Source organism: Cucurbita maxima, unplaced genomic scaffold (assembly GCF_002738345.1).
Source record: "Cucurbita maxima cultivar Rimu unplaced genomic scaffold, Cmax_1.0 Cma_Scf00007, whole genome shotgun sequence".
NCBI classification, from domain to species: domain Eukaryota; kingdom Viridiplantae; phylum Streptophyta; class Magnoliopsida; order Cucurbitales; family Cucurbitaceae; genus Cucurbita; species Cucurbita maxima.
The window spans coordinates 1850055-1865977 of NW_019272023.1; the positions used below are offsets into that span (position 1 = coordinate 1850055).

Here is a 15923-nt window from a genome sequence, read left to right on the forward strand (position 1 = left end):
ATATATATATATATATATATATATATATATATATATATATGTGATTAAATAGTGCCAAAAAAATGAAAAAAAATAGTTAAATAATACAATTTATTTATTTAGTTTTATTTTAAGTGCTAAATTAATAAAAATATTAAACTGTAATTATATTTCAAAATGGGCCGTTTTGGAATAATTTCCGAGTAAAACGGGACTAGTGTCCAATTTTTTTTGGACATATTTTGTATTTTGATCCATTTGTCACCACACGGCCCAACTTAATTCGGCCCATTCAAAATAAACCCGAAAACCCTAGCTTTCGCGCTATATAAATCCCAAAACCTAGGGTTTTTTTCCTTCTTCTGATTGTGAGAGTGTAAGGGAGTGTTTCATCTTGTATACGTAAGAAGATGCCTGCCGGCCATGGACTTCGATCCCGTACCAGAGATCTCTTCGCGAGGCCTTTCAGGAAGAAGGGTTACATTGCTTTAACTACATATTTGAGGACCTTCAAGATCGGCGACTATGTCGACGTCAAAGTGAACGGTGCTGTCCACAAAGGAATGCCGCATAAATTCTACCATGGCCGCACCGGTCGTGTATGGAACGTTACCAAGCGCGCCATCGGTGTTGAGATCAACAAGCAGGTCTATTTCTGTTTACGTTTTCCTTCGTGTTTGTATTGTTTCTGTTGTCGGTTCTTTAATTAGATCTGTTCTGGTTTTCATTCTGCTGTGTCTTTTTAGAATATCTATGGATTTGATGATTGACGTAATTGATTAATATGGAAACTTATTTAGTTTTAGGCCGTAGACGTTATGGACTCATTTCTGTCTATTAAATTTTTTCTTGCTGTTGATTTGTTCGGAGGATTTTGAATATGTATCTGTTAATTCGTTAAGCAACTCATTCGGTGATTGTTTCTATAATTGCTTGGCTTTTGATAGTCGAATACTACGTCTTGAATGAATATGGAATTCTTTTTTGCTGATTGGCGTTAATGGAATTTGAATTCATGTTAGACTTGTTTGTAAACAATCGGTTATCTCATGCATTTGAAGAGTCGAATGTTTTGAGCTGTATCTGCCTTAGGTTGGTGTTTATAACGATTTAGTTTTTGGCTGTAAAGGGTTATCATTACAAGGTATTTTGATGATTTTCCTGTCATCTGAGCACAATTGTATCTCTGTTATTTGATTATATTTCAATCAATTTAAACCCACTTGCAGGGGGGTCTTCTAATGTTCTATATTAAAATTTTCAGGTGGGCAACAGAATCATAAGGAAAAGAATCCATGTCCGAGTTGAGCACGTGCAGCCCTCACGGTGCGCCGAGGAGTTCTGTTTGAGGAAGGTGAAGAACGATCAACTGAAGGCCGAAGCCAAGGCTAAAGGTGAAGTCATTTGTACCAAGAGGCAACCAGAAGGCCCCAAACCAGGGTTCATGGTTGAAGGTGCTTTAATGGAGACCGTTACACCCATTCCATACGATGTGGTTAATGATCTCAAGGGTGGTTATTAGTATTTCTTTTTCCTGGATATTGTTGCAATTTACTCCTTGTGCCCCTAAATTTTTTTGGATGCTAAACTTTTCTTTCGAAAATTTTCAGCCCTAAGCTTTTGAGTAAAACTAATGTAGTTTCAGCTCACTTAAAGTAGTTTTGTTGCTCTATGTTCTTTCTTATGCTTTTGTTTTGTCTGCCCATGAATCCTCCTTTCAGATGGTAGTAGCTGCTTCATTTGATGTTCATTATTTAGTTTTCCTTGTTACTATTTAAATTAGTATTCTATGCAATGTTCTTTGTATGTCATTACAGATCTTTTAAGCTATGTTCTTTCTGATTGTATTGAAATTTTTTTAGAATTATATTTCACTAATTGAGATGGATTTTGATATGGTGATTTCTAATGTAATTTTGTACAGGCTTCGGAATTTATGTAAAAAAAAGAAAAAGCTCTTTCAATTTTTGTTTATTTGTTTTTTTTAAAAAAATTCTCGGGTAACTTCTTTATTGTTTTTATGTTCACATTAATGAAAAATATGTACTATTAATTTTTTTTTTGTGTAGTTATTGATTTATGTTTCATGGATAATATAATTCAGTCTTAAATATGTATTAAAGATATATTACATTTTATATATTCCTAAACATATAGTGGTAATTATATATAATTATGCCTTATAATATTCTTTTAATCCATGTTTTTCACTAAATACTTAATTTTGGTCCTTCGATTTTTTTTTTATTACGTGATTTAAACGTATTAAAATTAGTTTTCAGTAATATTATGTAAAATTTTAGGAGTGAATGTAAAGTTCTGAAATTGATACTAAATTAAAACTAAAGTCATAGTAAAAATGAAACATTATAAAATTAGGGGGCCAAGTAAAAAATAATACCATAAAATTTGGGGATGAAATGAAAATTAAACCTAAAATTCATGGTAAAAGTGTAAATATGTCTCAAAGATGGACCGATTTGGGATAGTTTCCTATTAAAACTAAGACTAAATGTCACTAGACGGGCCCACTTTGATTCGGCGTATTGAAAATAAACCCAAAACCCTAGAATTCGCACTATATAAATGCCAAAACCTTGTTTCCTTGTTCTTTTTTTTCTTCAGATCGTGAGTAGGAGTGAGTTTTACTTTGTACTAGTAAGAAGATGCCGGCTGGCCATGGACTTAGATCCCGTACCAGAGATCTCTTCGCGAGGCCTTTCAGGAAGAAGGGTTACATTGCTTTAACTACATATTTGAGGACCTTCAAGATCGGCGACTATGTTGACGTCAAAGTGAACGGCGCCGTCCACAAAGGAATGCCGCATAAATTCTACCATGGCCGTACCGGTCGTGTATGGAACGTTACCAAGCGCGCCATCGGTGTTGAGATCAACAAGCAGGTCGATTTCTGTTTCCGTTTTCTCTCGTGATTGTATTGGTTCTGTTTTCGGTTCTTTTATTCGATCTGTGCTGGTGTTCATTCTACTTTGTATTCTTGGAATATCTATGAATTTGGTGATTTAGGTTTAGGCTGGATTTATGGACTCTGTTCTGTCTATTCAATTTCTCCTTGCTGTTGACTTGTTCAGAGGATGTTGATTATGCATCTGTTAATTTGTTTAGCAACTCATTCAGTTGTTGTTTCGGATATCGCGTGGCTTTTGATAGTCGAATGCTTTGCGTAGCTATGGCCATTTTTTTTTTGCTGATTGATGCTGCTGGAATTCGAATTCATGTTAGATTTGTTTGTTAAATCGGTTATTTCATATGCATTTGAAGAGATAATGTTTTTGGCCATATCTGCTTAGGGTAGTGTTCATCTATCGATTAGGTTTTTGGCTGTAAAGGATTATCATTATAGGCTACCTGTATGATTATCCAGTCATCTAAACGAATTTGTAGCCTCTGTTATTTGATTGTGATTCAAGCAATTTTCAAACCCACTTGTGTTCTGATGTTCTATATTAAAATTTTCAGGTGGGCAACAGAATCATAAGGAAGAGAATCCATGTCCGAGTTGAGCACGTGCAGCCCTCACGGTGCGCCGAGGAGTTCCGTTTGAGGAAGGTGAAGAATGATCAACTGAAGGCTGAAGCCAAGGCCAAAGGTGAAGTCATTTGTACCAAGAGGCAACCAGAAGGCCCCAAACCAGGGTTCATGGTTGAAGGTGCTTTAATGGAGACTGTGACTCCCATTCCATACGATGTCGTCAATGATCTCAAGGGTGGTTATTAGAACTTCTTTCTTTCAACCTTGTCTTGTTTGGCTGTGTTTTTGAGGTATGTATTCGAACTTCTTGGATAGTGATTGTAATACAGCTGATCTTTTTTTAGACGAATTGGGCAATTTGTGTAGTTTTGGTCCTTTCTTACTCATAAAAAGATCTACTAAATTCATTGAGTGATTTCAAAGAATCAGAACTGCCTGTTGGTAAAATTTCTTGTCGGCTCTTGTAAAATACATTTAAAGGACTTCCAAAAACATTGTAAGCTAAAACCGTGATGAATAACCCGTCTAGAATGAATTGAGAAGGTATAGTAATACTATGAATGACTTAGTACTCAGTATTTATCGGTGATAATAGAAAGAAGCAGAAGAACTGCCTCATGTGATAATAGATAGACATGTCAACTGAACACAATAACTAAGGTGACTAACATTCATTCAAATAAGACAAAAAAAAAGGTAAAATCCCCAAACACTTTTCTAGTAGTGGAAGACGTAGACGTTATACTCCACAACGGCATCACCGGTGCTGTAATCCACCGTGTAAGTCTTCGCCTGAGCATACCCGCGAGCAAATCGGAAAAGGCCACCGCCGCCGACGACCGGCATCTCTCTGACTGCAGACATAACCGTATTCCGCCCCAAAATGCTCAAATAACTCCCATTGTACTTCCCTTCCACAAACGCAAAATTCATAACCATTAAGAGCCCAAGTTCCGTTTGCGACGCGGAGGCATAAAACCCTTGAGCTCTTCCCAGCAATTTCGACCCAATTTCCGGCCGCTCTGTTAGCGGATCGTCCGTCATGACCACCATGCCGAATAAAGACCGTGAGGCGTTGGCCTGAGGCGGCAAGACGACTGGCACTGCTGTGGGGTTCCGTCCACTGAGGATGTCGTGGAAGTAGAAGTGGAGGTGGCTCAGCTTCTCCCGTCGCCGGAGCCCGAGCTTTTCCAGCGACAGAACGGGCTTCGCCGCGGCTAAGGCAGAGGTGAGGAAGAGAGAGAAACAAAGGGCAGCCGCGACGGCGGCAGAGCGATTTGGGATGAAAGTCGGAGCCATGGAAGCAAATGGGGTATGGCGATGAGAATCCGGAGTCCGAGTCTCTGGTTTTATTTATGGAGTCAATGAAGTAGAAGTGGAGAAGAAGAGCAAAAGGTGTAGTGGACGGGACATTTATTGTTGGATCTCAAAGAAAAAAAAGAAAAAAAAAAACAAACACTAAAGGACTAATGAATCAATAATTAATTGAGTGGAACATGACTTTGAAACTAGTGATCTTCAAGTATGCTTTTCCCTTTCAATTATAATTTTTTTTGACAAAATGAGTATTGAAAAATTATATATATTTAAGATTCTTACGTCCGAAGTAATTAGTCTTTATTCATCATAGGACCATATACTAATGATCATAGGACCATATACTAATGACGATGAATCTAAATGATGACTTAAAATATCGTGCTATATATTTATAGAATTTGAATTTCTAATTTTTTTTATTGATTATATATAATTTAACAAATTAAATTATGCTCGAGTTCACATGTCATATTTACGAATGGTATAAAAAAATGAGTTAAAATTTAGTGCACCTTATCATTTAAAGATGTCTTTGTCGTCAAGGAAAAGTAATAAATTCCAATTATATCAGGTGATATATATTTTTTTTTTTATAATTTCAAAAGGCAAAAATTATATAATTTAAAAAATGGTACAATAATTCCAAAAGGAAAAAAACTATTTCTTTAAAAAACAAATAATATAATTGGTTTTCTAATTATTTAATTTTAGAATATATATATATATTATCTAATTAAATTTTTTTGTTAAGGTTTGAAAACTAAAAAATAGTTTTTTTAAAATTTATTTTAATTTTAAAATTTTGCCTAGAAATGATTATTTATTTATTTTATTTTTAAAAATTTTGGTCGTTGGATTTAGCTCAATTTTCTTACGTTTCTGTTAGAGCTGAAAACGGAAGGCGAAACCCGGGAATTTGTTGCAGAACGAAGATGTTCAGAGCGCGCTTCGGTCCACATATGGGTACTAGAGAGGTCTTAAGTTCCATGAAACCACCATGAATCCAGGGCTCGGATCACCTCGTTGCCTTTTCTCTTCTTAAACCCGACCCTGTAATTGCTTCTTCTTCTGTTTAATCAGCTTATAATAGTCACTTTTATTATGGTTTGGGATTCATGTTTGAGTTCTGGTGTGTTTTGATTCAGGTTAAAAGTGAATGGGGGCATCAATCCTGTTCTCCTTAATATCACCGCAGTAGTGAGTTCCTCTCTTTCTAATTTTTTGTTTGTTTTGTCCAAGGAAAGATGAATTTAATGAATGCTTCTAGGTTTTTGATTGTGTAGTAATAAATGTGACCTCTATATTGGGTTCTTTAAATTAATCTTCTGTAGAGTAGTTGATGAACGTTGCTGGATCGATAATTTCGGAGTTTAATTCAATTCAGTTCATCCTATTGGAAATTGGACAATTCTAGTTAACTTAATTTATGCGCCTTTGTGGGCATTCATGAGCTCCCTTCTTTCTGTCACCTTGTCCATTGTGTTGTGTGGGAGGGGAAGGAAACACATTTCTGAGAGAATCAGTGGGTGGGAGATAGACCCTCTGCTCTATGTTTCTTCGTCTCTATCATTGGTCCTCCTTTAAAAATCGTTTGGTGGCTGATTTCCTGGTTTGGTCGGGGAGCTCTGTTCCTATCCTTTTGGCTTCTGTCATTCGTTGTCTCTGATTGGGGAGATTGGTTTTAGGATTGGAGATGGTCGTGTTTGGAATCCAAACTCTTTGGATGAGTTTTCTTGTAAGTTCTTCTTTTGTCTGCCTGACCATTCTCCCATTAGGGAGGCTGTTTTTTTCTCCTATTGGAGAATAAAGATCCCAAAGGAGGTTAAATTCCTTACTTGGAAAGTTTTACACGGACGAGTTAACACTTTAGATCAGCTTTTGAGGAAGTTTCCCTTGTTAGTTGACCCGTTTTGTTGCATTCTTTGTCTGAAAGGCTGAGGAAAAATTGTATCATATTCTTTGGAGGTGTGAGTTTGCCGAGTTCTGTTTGGAGTTCTTCAAGATGTTTGGTTTGGTGCGAATGTAAGCATAATTCAACTGCTACAAAATATGTACAATCGAGGTTAGAGATGTGAATCTCCTATCTTGCGACTGGTTTAACTCAAAATAGGAAGGTCCTTTGGCTCCAACTAATCAGAACTTTCTTTTGATGTCTTTGATTACAAAGAAAAATACATAAAATGCCATAGATAATGTTTCTTCGGAATGTTTTTTTTTTTTTGTACTGATCTTAAGTGGTAGTAATTTAATTGTGATATCCCACATTGGTTGGGGAGGAGAACGAAACACCCTAAGGGTGTAGAAACCTTTCCCTAACAGAGTGTTTTAAAGCCTAGAGGGGAAGTCCAAAAGGGAAAGCCCAAAGAGGACAATATCAGCTAGCGGTAGATCTGGACCATTACATTAATTCTCCTTTTAACAGTTTTACGGTCATAGCGACCTGTCTCAAATGGAGAATTGTTTGCAATCTTTCATGGTCTGGGGCTTGAATTTTAGCACCTGCCTTTTCTTGTTATTTCATTCTCCACATGAAAAGAAATATGTATGAAGCTTTGTTGACCAACGGTGATGGAATTCTTATGAATCAAATAAACTATGGCATGTAGTGGTTGCTAGTATATGTAAAAAGGATGTACGAGGATGGTCTACAAATACGATGAAGAAAGGGTGTTCAAGAAATCCTTAGTGGAAAGTTATCAAGTGCAAGGACTTCATTTGAAGTTTTTCTACAATCGGGTAGGCAGTAGAAAGAATGCCTTTTGACGTGATTCTTGGGAAGGTAATATCTGTTATGCTATCTTGGGAGATCACATTAGTTTAGTTGGAGAGGGAAAGGGTTGCACATTGGTGGGCACATTTTAAAATGGGGAACTCTGGAGGAAAAGCCCAAAGAGGACAATATCTACTAGTGGTGAGCTTTGACTGTTACACTCCTGAAAGGAAGAACTTATTCGTCTATGAAGTCTGTATATGAGCATGCTCGATCTTGTGGGTTTACGGTAGAATTTGCAGCATTTTGAGATCATTTTTGGCTTGCATTCGCCCGGAAGTCAGAATTTTTTTTGGTTGATTAGTTCTATGGAGTTCTTGCATCCCTTGGGTTGCGGCAAGACAATGCTGGCAAAACGACCTTGCTTCAAATGTAAAGATGAGAGATTAGTTCAACACCAGCCGACCCAGCATCCAACGTCAGAGAAGTTGAGTATCGGTAAGATGAAGTTAAAGGTCTTTGTGCTAGGAGGGCTTAGATATCTGGCAGAGTTCGGAAAGATTACTATGCTAAGGTGGATGCATTAGTTTATCTGGTCAAATGTCAGCATCCACTAACCTTACCCGTTAGTGTAGCTGAAGGTGATTATAATTGTCTGTTGTATGCAGGTTTTGCTATTCCATGATTTGCTCAACTCACTGTAACATCCTACTATGCCTCCTCAAGTGCTTCTCATGATGGAGTTTCACTTCTCACTCAAAGAAATGAAGACACTCGCACTTCTCGAACTTAGCAACAAAGGACTCAAATGATTTCACAGGTCACATAATTTCAAGCAAGGAATCTTTTCCTTTTTCTCTCTTTTTTCCTTTTGGAAATTTTGCAAATTCATCTTTGGCGATAGATTTAGAGCGTCTGATTTGTGCTTGCTTCTGTGAAGACGCCTACCCATATATGTAAATTGTAGAGTACCCGTTAAGCAATATAATATGCAAATCATAACGTTGTTGATTATAATGAGAATTTACAGCAGTAATGTGATATATGTAGTAGTTTATCAAGGCACTTCTTCCCTCATTGATGTTTACAGAAACCAAACACTTTCCCAATAGTTTCTAGGATTTGTACTGAAACAAGGCAAGAATAACTGGGAAATGATAATCAATGAATTGATTCTTATTTTTTTTTTCAACAAAGTTTCTTACTTCTAGATGGAGATTTGAGATTGTAGTTTTAGAAAAGTGTGAGTTTTGTCCCCTTGGGAGTGAACGGTTAGCTAAAAGAAGGACGGTCTAGAAGGAAAGATGTAACAACTCAAGCCTATTGCTAACATATATTGTCCGATTAAGCCCGTCACGTATCGCCGTCAGCCTCATGAGTTTAAAATGCGTTTACTAAGAAGAGGTTTCCACACCCTTATAAGTAATGCTTCGTTTCGTTTCCCTCTTGCTCTATCCAGATAACCTGATCATTCCACTATTGTTTTGTATTTTTGAAAGGGATTTCTGTTTTCTTTCCAAAAAAAAAAAAAAGATGGTAGTTTTAGAGCTGGCTAGCCTAGAGTCTAGATTGTGCTATGATTGCTGCTAAACCAGGAACATGATGAAACTGAGTCTCCTCTACCATTATGTGGCTCAGGATTCAAGCTAATCCCCACTTTCCATAAGTGTTGCGAAGGAAGGGCCTGGCTGGCTGTCTCCTTTCCAGCACTCGAGGTACCTTAAAATTCACAAAGTGCGCAGGAGGGAGGGATGTACAGTAGCACCTGTAAGTAAGCATATCTTGTCTTGTGTCCTTGCAGACAGTTTCAACTTCACTTTTGGTACATTTTATATTTCACTGATTAAGCTCTGTGTGTGGGTGTGTGGGGGGCGGGGCGGCACCAACTGGCACAGCAAAAGTAAGGGGGAGGGCTATGCTTTTAGGTACAGCCAGAAGTGGCAGTGACTCAGTTTGGATTCAATTAGTTTATTGACTCTGCTTTCTACATTTGCAGGCTCATTTCAATCTTGTCTTTGGCAATAACTACGAGATTCTTATATTTGTAGGACAATACATTGAACCAAAACTCAAAGCAAATTATTATTGGATTATTTTTCATTTGATTGCTCAAATGAAATGAGATTGTCAGAGGTTTAAGAAAAAGAGAAGAAAAAGTGAAGTATGGTTGCTCTCAGAATCAAAGTGAGAAACCACACACACTTGTCCTCAAAAAGTAGGCCATCGTCCATATCTATATTTGATACGCTTGACCGCGCTACTTACTTGTCAGTTTAGCATGTTTTGTCTTCACTCACATGATTTATAGGAGATTACCTAACATAGGATTGTTTTAAGCCAAACATATTTAACTTTGGAGTTCTCATGATTAAGCCATAACTGGTTCATTTGACATATTAGTGGGTTAGATTGATAGCTTTATTGTTTGACTTTGCACTTGCACTTCAGGAGCTTACAATGTATTCAACGTGTTCATGTTATGACAATACATAGTAGATCCATCTTATGTGATAGATTACAAACCTTTAAGATTGGACATGAGTTTAAGCTATGAAAAGAAACCCGTGCAAATTTTGGCTTGGAAGGTAAAAACATTGCGTAGTTGGAAGATTACACTTGTTAAAGTCCTTTAACAAAACCATCCATCTGAAAAGCGCTCGTTCCAAATCTAGAAAGTCGGGTCATTACAATTATAGTTCTAATCATAAATGATTTAGTTGAATATGGAATTAGGGTTTGTTTGTGGGGTGGCTTTGATAACAATGGGGCAAATTAGGGTTTGATTGATTAAATTTGTTGAAATGAAGATATGGGAAATTAAAACCATGGCCCTCTCTCTCTCTCTCTCTCTCTCTCTCTCTCTCTGAGAGAGAGACACAAAAGCAGCAGTACAAAAGATGGCAGACATAACTACCATACACGTTCACATGTTGTTTCAAAAGACCTCGTAGAGCCCAAATTCATGACACTCTTTATCCCTTTCCCCCCCTTTTTCTCTTCCTCATTCAACCTTGTTTTTGCCATTTTTAATCTCTTTAGCTTGTTCTTTCCTTTTAGTGGGTAAGTTCTTTAACTAAAGAACGAACGAACGAGAAATAAAGTAAAAATTGTTACCAAACGTATATATGTTCATATAGATCACTATCCACTCTCACTCACGAAGAGAGTGTTTCGAGTCGGATCGTAATAGATTCGAGTCGCGGGACACTCAAAAAGTTGTTGGCTGACAAATATGCGTGTTTTTAAGGAACATGTACACTTAGAAGTGACCCATGCCAGCTTCGACCCTCCATTCATTCCCATCCCACTACCTCAATATTTCCAATCTAAAATCACAGCCCATATATTCCAATATCTTTGGTAAGCCATGAGCTTGGCTATGGCCCCCCCCCCCCTCCATCCCTCAGCACTCCAAAAACCCCACATGATCTACTTATTCACTTCAAATTTATGCTTCTCCTTCTTCCATTCAACACATTCATGTAGATTCCTTCCTTTCCTTTTCTTTCCTTTTTCTTGCCCCCCCCACCCTTTTTCAGTCCCGACGTCGAAAACGAGTGGCATTCAGTTGGCCACACTGTTCTCTGCCATGATGTCGACGTCGTGCGAGTGGCCCCGTGCTGGGATAAAGTCGAGACGTGCAGGAGCAGATCCAGAAAAATTTCATAAGGAGAGACAAAAGTTTAAGCATTATAATCAAGGTTATTAGGTTCCATTTTGTGGAGGGCCAATAATTAGATATCTGAGGTCTTCGTGGGCTCAAAAGATGACATTAGAGGGTTGGCCACAATTTATTGCTCCATCTGACCTAAGAGACAGGAAATTGGAGACCCCCACAAATCCTAATTTCTTCAACTGTTTAAGTTACAGTTTGATGATGGGCTACTTCGATATGTACATAGGTTTTTTTTGATAATCGAATAATTGAATCGTCTGCCTTCCCATTTTGATACGACCACGAGTTTCAAGTTTCAACCTTTATGACATTATAATCTGACCATTGTGCTAAGATCTCACTAGCTATGATGGGTTTCGGTTGGTGTTGAGACCCGAGTCGTTCTACTAATATTTTCTTGACTAATAAAAATAACCCACGTTCCCTAACATTAGTTCGATCCTTAAATAATCGAACCGTTTGCCTCCCCATTTTAATACGACGAGTTTCAAGTGTCAATCTTTATGACATTATAATCCGACCATTATGCTAAGATCTCACTAGCTATGGTGGGTTTCGGATGGTCTCGAGAACCGGTCGATCTACCAACATTTTGTTAAAGAAATTGAATGATTTATATCTTAGTATGAGAATGAAAACACAAATGTCTCAATTCTCAAGTAAAAACCTTTTACAATTCTGTCTTGTTTGAAATCCAAATTCTTCCAAAATCTCTGTCTTCCTCATTTTTCAACAAAGATTCCAACTTTTTCTCTCTCTATGCTTAATTGTTATGTAATTAAATTGAACAAAATAAACAAAAAACTTGGTTTCTCAAAGGAGCAGAAATAAATAAATAAAACCCATCAAAGAAAATTGCATTTTAATTACTCATTGTTCTTGAATTTGATTTTGGAGCTAATATTTAGCGTTGAATTTCCAAGTTTGGTTGGTTTCAATTCCAAGAAAGGTCAGAAAGATATGGAAAAAAAAAAAACAAAAAACAAAATTTTACAGAGCGAAAATTAAAGAAATTGTTATTAATCCGTTTCCAGCGGTCGGATTTGTCTCATATTTCTTGTTCCTTTTGGAAATTTGTCAATTAATTAAATTACTACAGATGAAGATCCAAACTCACTTGGTCCGCCGCCGTTTTTGCCTCGTATACAAACCGGGTCTGATGAGACCCGCCGGACCCACCGCCAACCACTGCAGTGCTGCCGCCCTTCATCATCTCATCTCCTGAAAACAGTGGCAACGGGTGCATGGACGACCGCTCCCGGCTACCTAACGCCGGTACATTATTTTGTACGGCTGAGATTCTCCACATCGCTAACGGACTCCCGTTTATAGGCGCCGTCGTGGCTGCCGGAGAATACTGCCCACCAGGGCTACCATAAAATCTGGTGGCGGAAGCGGTGGAGGCGGTGGGTGAATTTCTATTCCAAGAAGGGTAATTATTAACCTGCAGGCCGGAGGGAGCGGCGCCTAGTCGCTGGTAGTTCATGAGCCCATATACATGGGCAGCGTCGGAGAAGGCTCCAATTCCATGAACCATGGCGGCTGCATTAGACTGAAGGTGAGCCCTTTTTGCATGTTGGCGCTCTCTTTTGTGGGCGTTTTGGTGACCTCCTAAGGCTTGTGAAGTAGGGAAATTCCTACAACAATAATGACATTCAAATCTCCGGCTACTTTCTCCTCCACTGTTGTTGTCGTCGTTGTTTTCTTTAGCATCTTCGCATGCAATAACCGTATAGTCGGACTCCGATTCTTCAATAGAAGACGCAGACGCCGCTACAACATTTTGGCTTCCAAATTCTATCCCGAAAAGTCTAATGCCCTTTTCTTTTGGCGCAGGTCGGATAAAGGGTAGTTGAGAGAAAGACTCAACGTTCATGAAATCATGAGTTTCTCGTTCAGAGTTACTCTTGTCCATGAAAATACGGTGGTTTTTGGATGATTCTTGAATTTGGGTCGTTGCCCGAGAGAGCGTTAAAACAACAGAGGAGAGGGAAGGTGAAAGACAAGTAAGTTGAATTGAGTCGAGTCGAGTCGAGTGGAGACCGAGCCGAGTTTTGTAATGTGGAAGGGAAAGGAGAGAATGTGTGGGGTCTATAAAGGTGTGGGGATGGAAGTATTGGGGGCTGACCCATTTGAGAGTGAACCCTGACAAGGCCACAAGTGATGATCAGAGGGGCTTTGGCTTCTCAAAGTACCATCTTGGCTTCCTTAGTTTTTTGTTTGACGTGGAAACTTTTATTTATTTATTTCTTCTTATTATTATTATTTTTACTTCCTTCCCTCCTCTTTAACTCTCTCCTTCCATCACAAAAAAGTTTACTTGAACTGTCATTTTTTAGGGTTAACTTTTTATACTTTTAGGGTTTCTGACTCACAAGCTAGGTTTTTTTTTAACCCATCCCCAACTTAAGTTTGATTTTCTACCTTTGTTTATCTCGGATTTAACTATATTATCGAAGTTTCCGTTCACGTGGCAGTAAAAATTCAAATCTTTACTTGTAGTAAAGATTCGTGTCGTGAATCAGCTGGAATTTTGTTTAGATTAATAATCGGAGTGAAATTATAATCATAATGAAATTATGTACTTTACCCAAAAGAGAGGTGGGTATCAATGCTTTAAATCTAACTAATTTATTGCCATAAAAGGGAGAAAATTATTATGTTACTTTCTTTAGTTAAATAATAAATTTTATGTTGAAGCTTATGAACCAAAAAAAGGAGCTTTAGTATATCTATGGTTTCTTTTTAAAAAAATAATACGCTTAATAATTATCATAAAAACTATATTAGGTGACTTCGAAGAATTTTTTTTAAGAATATCGAAATCATCAAGTAATACCAAATTCGAGTTCAAAATCGTGAACGTGTGGTGTTACGAAACCTAGACATGATAGTGAGGAACAGCTGGTTAATATAAAAGGACAATGCTTGTCTGGTTAACCAATGTGTCGGATTAAGAAAGATTACCTTAATTTCATAGTGACATTGGTAAAACATCAATTGATTATCTTAAAAAAAAATTTGTCTAAATTTGAATTTCTATCTTGTCGGAACTAAAAAAGAACAAATTAATGATAGTTGAGTGGAAGAGAACATAATTATATTTGTTTTTATATATATTTATATTTATATATAAAAGTGTGGCAAGGCGAGAATTAGGGTGAGCCTACGGTCAGAGACGGGGAATACGATTCTCGTTCCTATTCTCGTTTAGTTAACAAACAGAAATCTCTCTCTACTCTGTACCTCATTTTCTTCATTTTAAATGAACATCTCTAGTCATTATAAGAAACAATTATTATCCATATTACTCTTCTTAGTCTAACCCTAACAGAGTTAGAGATCAAACTATCGATTTTTGAAACGATAATCAACGTCATTCAGAATGACTACCAAAATTAATTTGAACCATGTTTATGTCTACACAAAATCATTATCAAACGAAACCCGACGACAACGACATGAACATGTAGATGTTCGTGTATACATACACATCAAGGTGTATATATACACGACATGCATGTAGCGGTCGACCATCAGTAAGTACCCACGTTTAGTATGAAACGTCGTTTATAAAGATATACGAGAGAAATGACATTACTTTAGTTCATGGGTAATTCTAAATTTCTCTTTCTTTGTGTCTCTAGAACTGTCTTTGTGTATCAAAATAGTCCAAAATTCTCTCTCAAGGACCATCTTACTGGTAGTTGGTGTTGCCTCTTAATAGCTTTGTTGGGTGTTTTATATCAGCTTCCACAGATCTGAAAAAAGTGGTCCTCTTCCAAAACCAAGAACACACAAATATATAATATAAACCCTACACGAATGGCCAAAAAAAACCCACCTCCCTATCTTTATATTAAATGAATGGTTTAATGTGACCGTTCCACTGTGATTTTGACTCCTCACGAATAATCCTTCGATGCAAGGTTTTTGACGTTTATCTATCTCTAATAACTGTTCGATATTGATTCGAAAAATGGTTCTTAAATTTCTCTTTCTCTCGTACGATATTCGTTAAAAAAACATACTTTACGTACCATGTGATGAATCGATGAGGGATCGAATGTAGCTAATTGTTACGAATCCTAAACGAGAGATTAAACGGGTATGTTATTTCAACCCCTCAAGTAATTTTTCTTCTAGCTCATGAGTCTCTATCTCTCTTTCTCTTCTGTGTGTGAGGTTAACAAAGTACAAGTGATGCCATGTCTCTTTCATCCTTTACTTTGTTTGAGACATTATAATTACCCTTCAAGCTCCCTTTGCTTTCCTTCTCCTACCTTCCCATTTATCCCATTTTACTCTCAACTTTTTTTTGTTCTCTTCTCAAAATTTACCGTTTAAAAATAACTGGATGGTAAATTTTGAAAAATCAATTGAGATATGTTCAAATTGACATACAATTATTTATATTTTACAAGTCATAACACGTCACTAACATTTATTACAAACATCAAATTAAAAGTAAGATAGGGTAGAGTAAGATTGTAACTCTATTTTCAAGTTGATTCAACAAAAAAAAATGTCAACTTGACCATAATTTTCGATTTTCCTAAAGACCAACCTAACTGAAACTAAACAAAATCTAACCCAACTCAACTTTTATGATTTGGGTTCGATAGTCCGAGTTGGTTGGGTTCTCGAGTCATATGAACACTCCTATCAAAAATCATTAAACCCGTCATCCTTAAACTAAAAAAAAAAAAAAAAAAAAAAAAAAAAAAAAAAAAAAAAAAAAAAAAA

At 37.0% G+C, this 15923-nt stretch overlaps 4 protein-coding genes and 2 long non-coding RNA genes across 9 annotated transcripts in view; 4 read left to right on the forward strand and 2 right to left on the reverse strand.

The window, feature by feature from the left end:
- Positions 1-325: 325 nt before the first annotated feature.
- LOC111481771 (60S ribosomal protein L21-1-like) lies at positions 326-1660 on the forward strand. Its single transcript, XM_023127361.1, has 2 exons — positions 326-626; positions 1244-1660. The coding sequence occupies exons 1-2, from the start codon at positions 390-392 to the stop codon at positions 1499-1501; spliced, it is 495 nt and encodes a 164-aa protein (XP_022983129.1). The 5' UTR covers positions 326-389; the 3' UTR covers positions 1502-1660.
- A 901-nt stretch (positions 1661-2561) lies between these two features.
- On the forward strand, positions 2562-3886 carry LOC111481773 (60S ribosomal protein L21-1). Its single transcript, XM_023127364.1, has 2 exons — positions 2562-2882; positions 3460-3886. The coding sequence occupies exons 1-2, from the start codon at positions 2646-2648 to the stop codon at positions 3715-3717; spliced, it is 495 nt and encodes a 164-aa protein (XP_022983132.1). The 5' UTR covers positions 2562-2645; the 3' UTR covers positions 3718-3886.
- Positions 3887-4006: 120 nt separating this feature from the next.
- LOC111481758 (dirigent protein 22-like) lies at positions 4007-4858 on the reverse strand. Its single transcript, XM_023127344.1, has one exon. It carries the CDS (start codon positions 4768-4770, stop codon positions 4189-4191), a length of 582 nt encoding a protein of 193 aa, XP_022983112.1. The 5' UTR covers positions 4771-4858; the 3' UTR covers positions 4007-4188.
- An 811-nt stretch (positions 4859-5669) lies between these two features.
- On the forward strand, positions 5670-9737 carry LOC111481812. 4 transcript variants are annotated; one of them, XR_002718089.1, is made up of 6 exons: positions 5670-5843; positions 5937-5988; positions 8170-8321; positions 9140-9268; positions 9397-9426; positions 9550-9737. It is a non-coding gene; the product is annotated as an uncharacterized LOC111481812 (long non-coding RNA). The 4 variants fall into 4 exon arrangements; XR_002718088.1 differs by lacking the exon at positions 9397-9426; XR_002718087.1 differs by having other exon boundaries at positions 9397-9606.
- A 2428-nt stretch (positions 9738-12165) lies between these two features.
- On the reverse strand, positions 12166-13321 carry LOC111481724 (zinc finger protein 8-like). Its single transcript, XM_023127301.1, has one exon. It carries the CDS (start codon positions 13090-13092, stop codon positions 12271-12273), a length of 822 nt encoding a protein of 273 aa, XP_022983069.1. The 5' UTR covers positions 13093-13321; the 3' UTR covers positions 12166-12270.
- Positions 13322-13741: 420 nt separating this feature from the next.
- LOC111481832 overlaps positions 13742-15923 on the forward strand; it is a 13354-nt gene continuing 11172 nt past the window's right edge. The window contains exon 1 of the long non-coding RNA XR_002718111.1: positions 13742-13758. This is a non-coding gene — a long non-coding RNA (uncharacterized LOC111481832). The remainder of the gene's footprint in view (positions 13759-15923) is intronic.

Excerpts from the sequence above, each read along its gene's own strand:
- LOC111481771 (XM_023127361.1), top strand. The coding sequence starts at position 390 with ATGCCTGCCGGCCATGGACTTCGATCCCGTACCAGAGATCTCTTCGCG. Across the intron at positions 627-1,243 it reads GTGTTGAGATCAACAAGCAG|GTGGGCAACAGAATCATAAG; the intron begins GTCTATTTCTGT and ends TAAAATTTTCAG.
- LOC111481773 (XM_023127364.1), top strand. The coding sequence starts at position 2,646 with ATGCCGGCTGGCCATGGACTTAGATCCCGTACCAGAGATCTCTTCGCG. Across the intron at positions 2,883-3,459 it reads GTGTTGAGATCAACAAGCAG|GTGGGCAACAGAATCATAAG; the intron begins GTCGATTTCTGT and ends TAAAATTTTCAG.
- LOC111481758 (XM_023127344.1), bottom strand. The coding sequence starts at position 4,770 with ATGGCTCCGACTTTCATCCCAAATCGCTCTGCCGCCGTCGCGGCTGCC.
- LOC111481724 (XM_023127301.1), bottom strand. The coding sequence starts at position 13,092 with ATGGACAAGAGTAACTCTGAACGAGAAACTCATGATTTCATGAACGTT.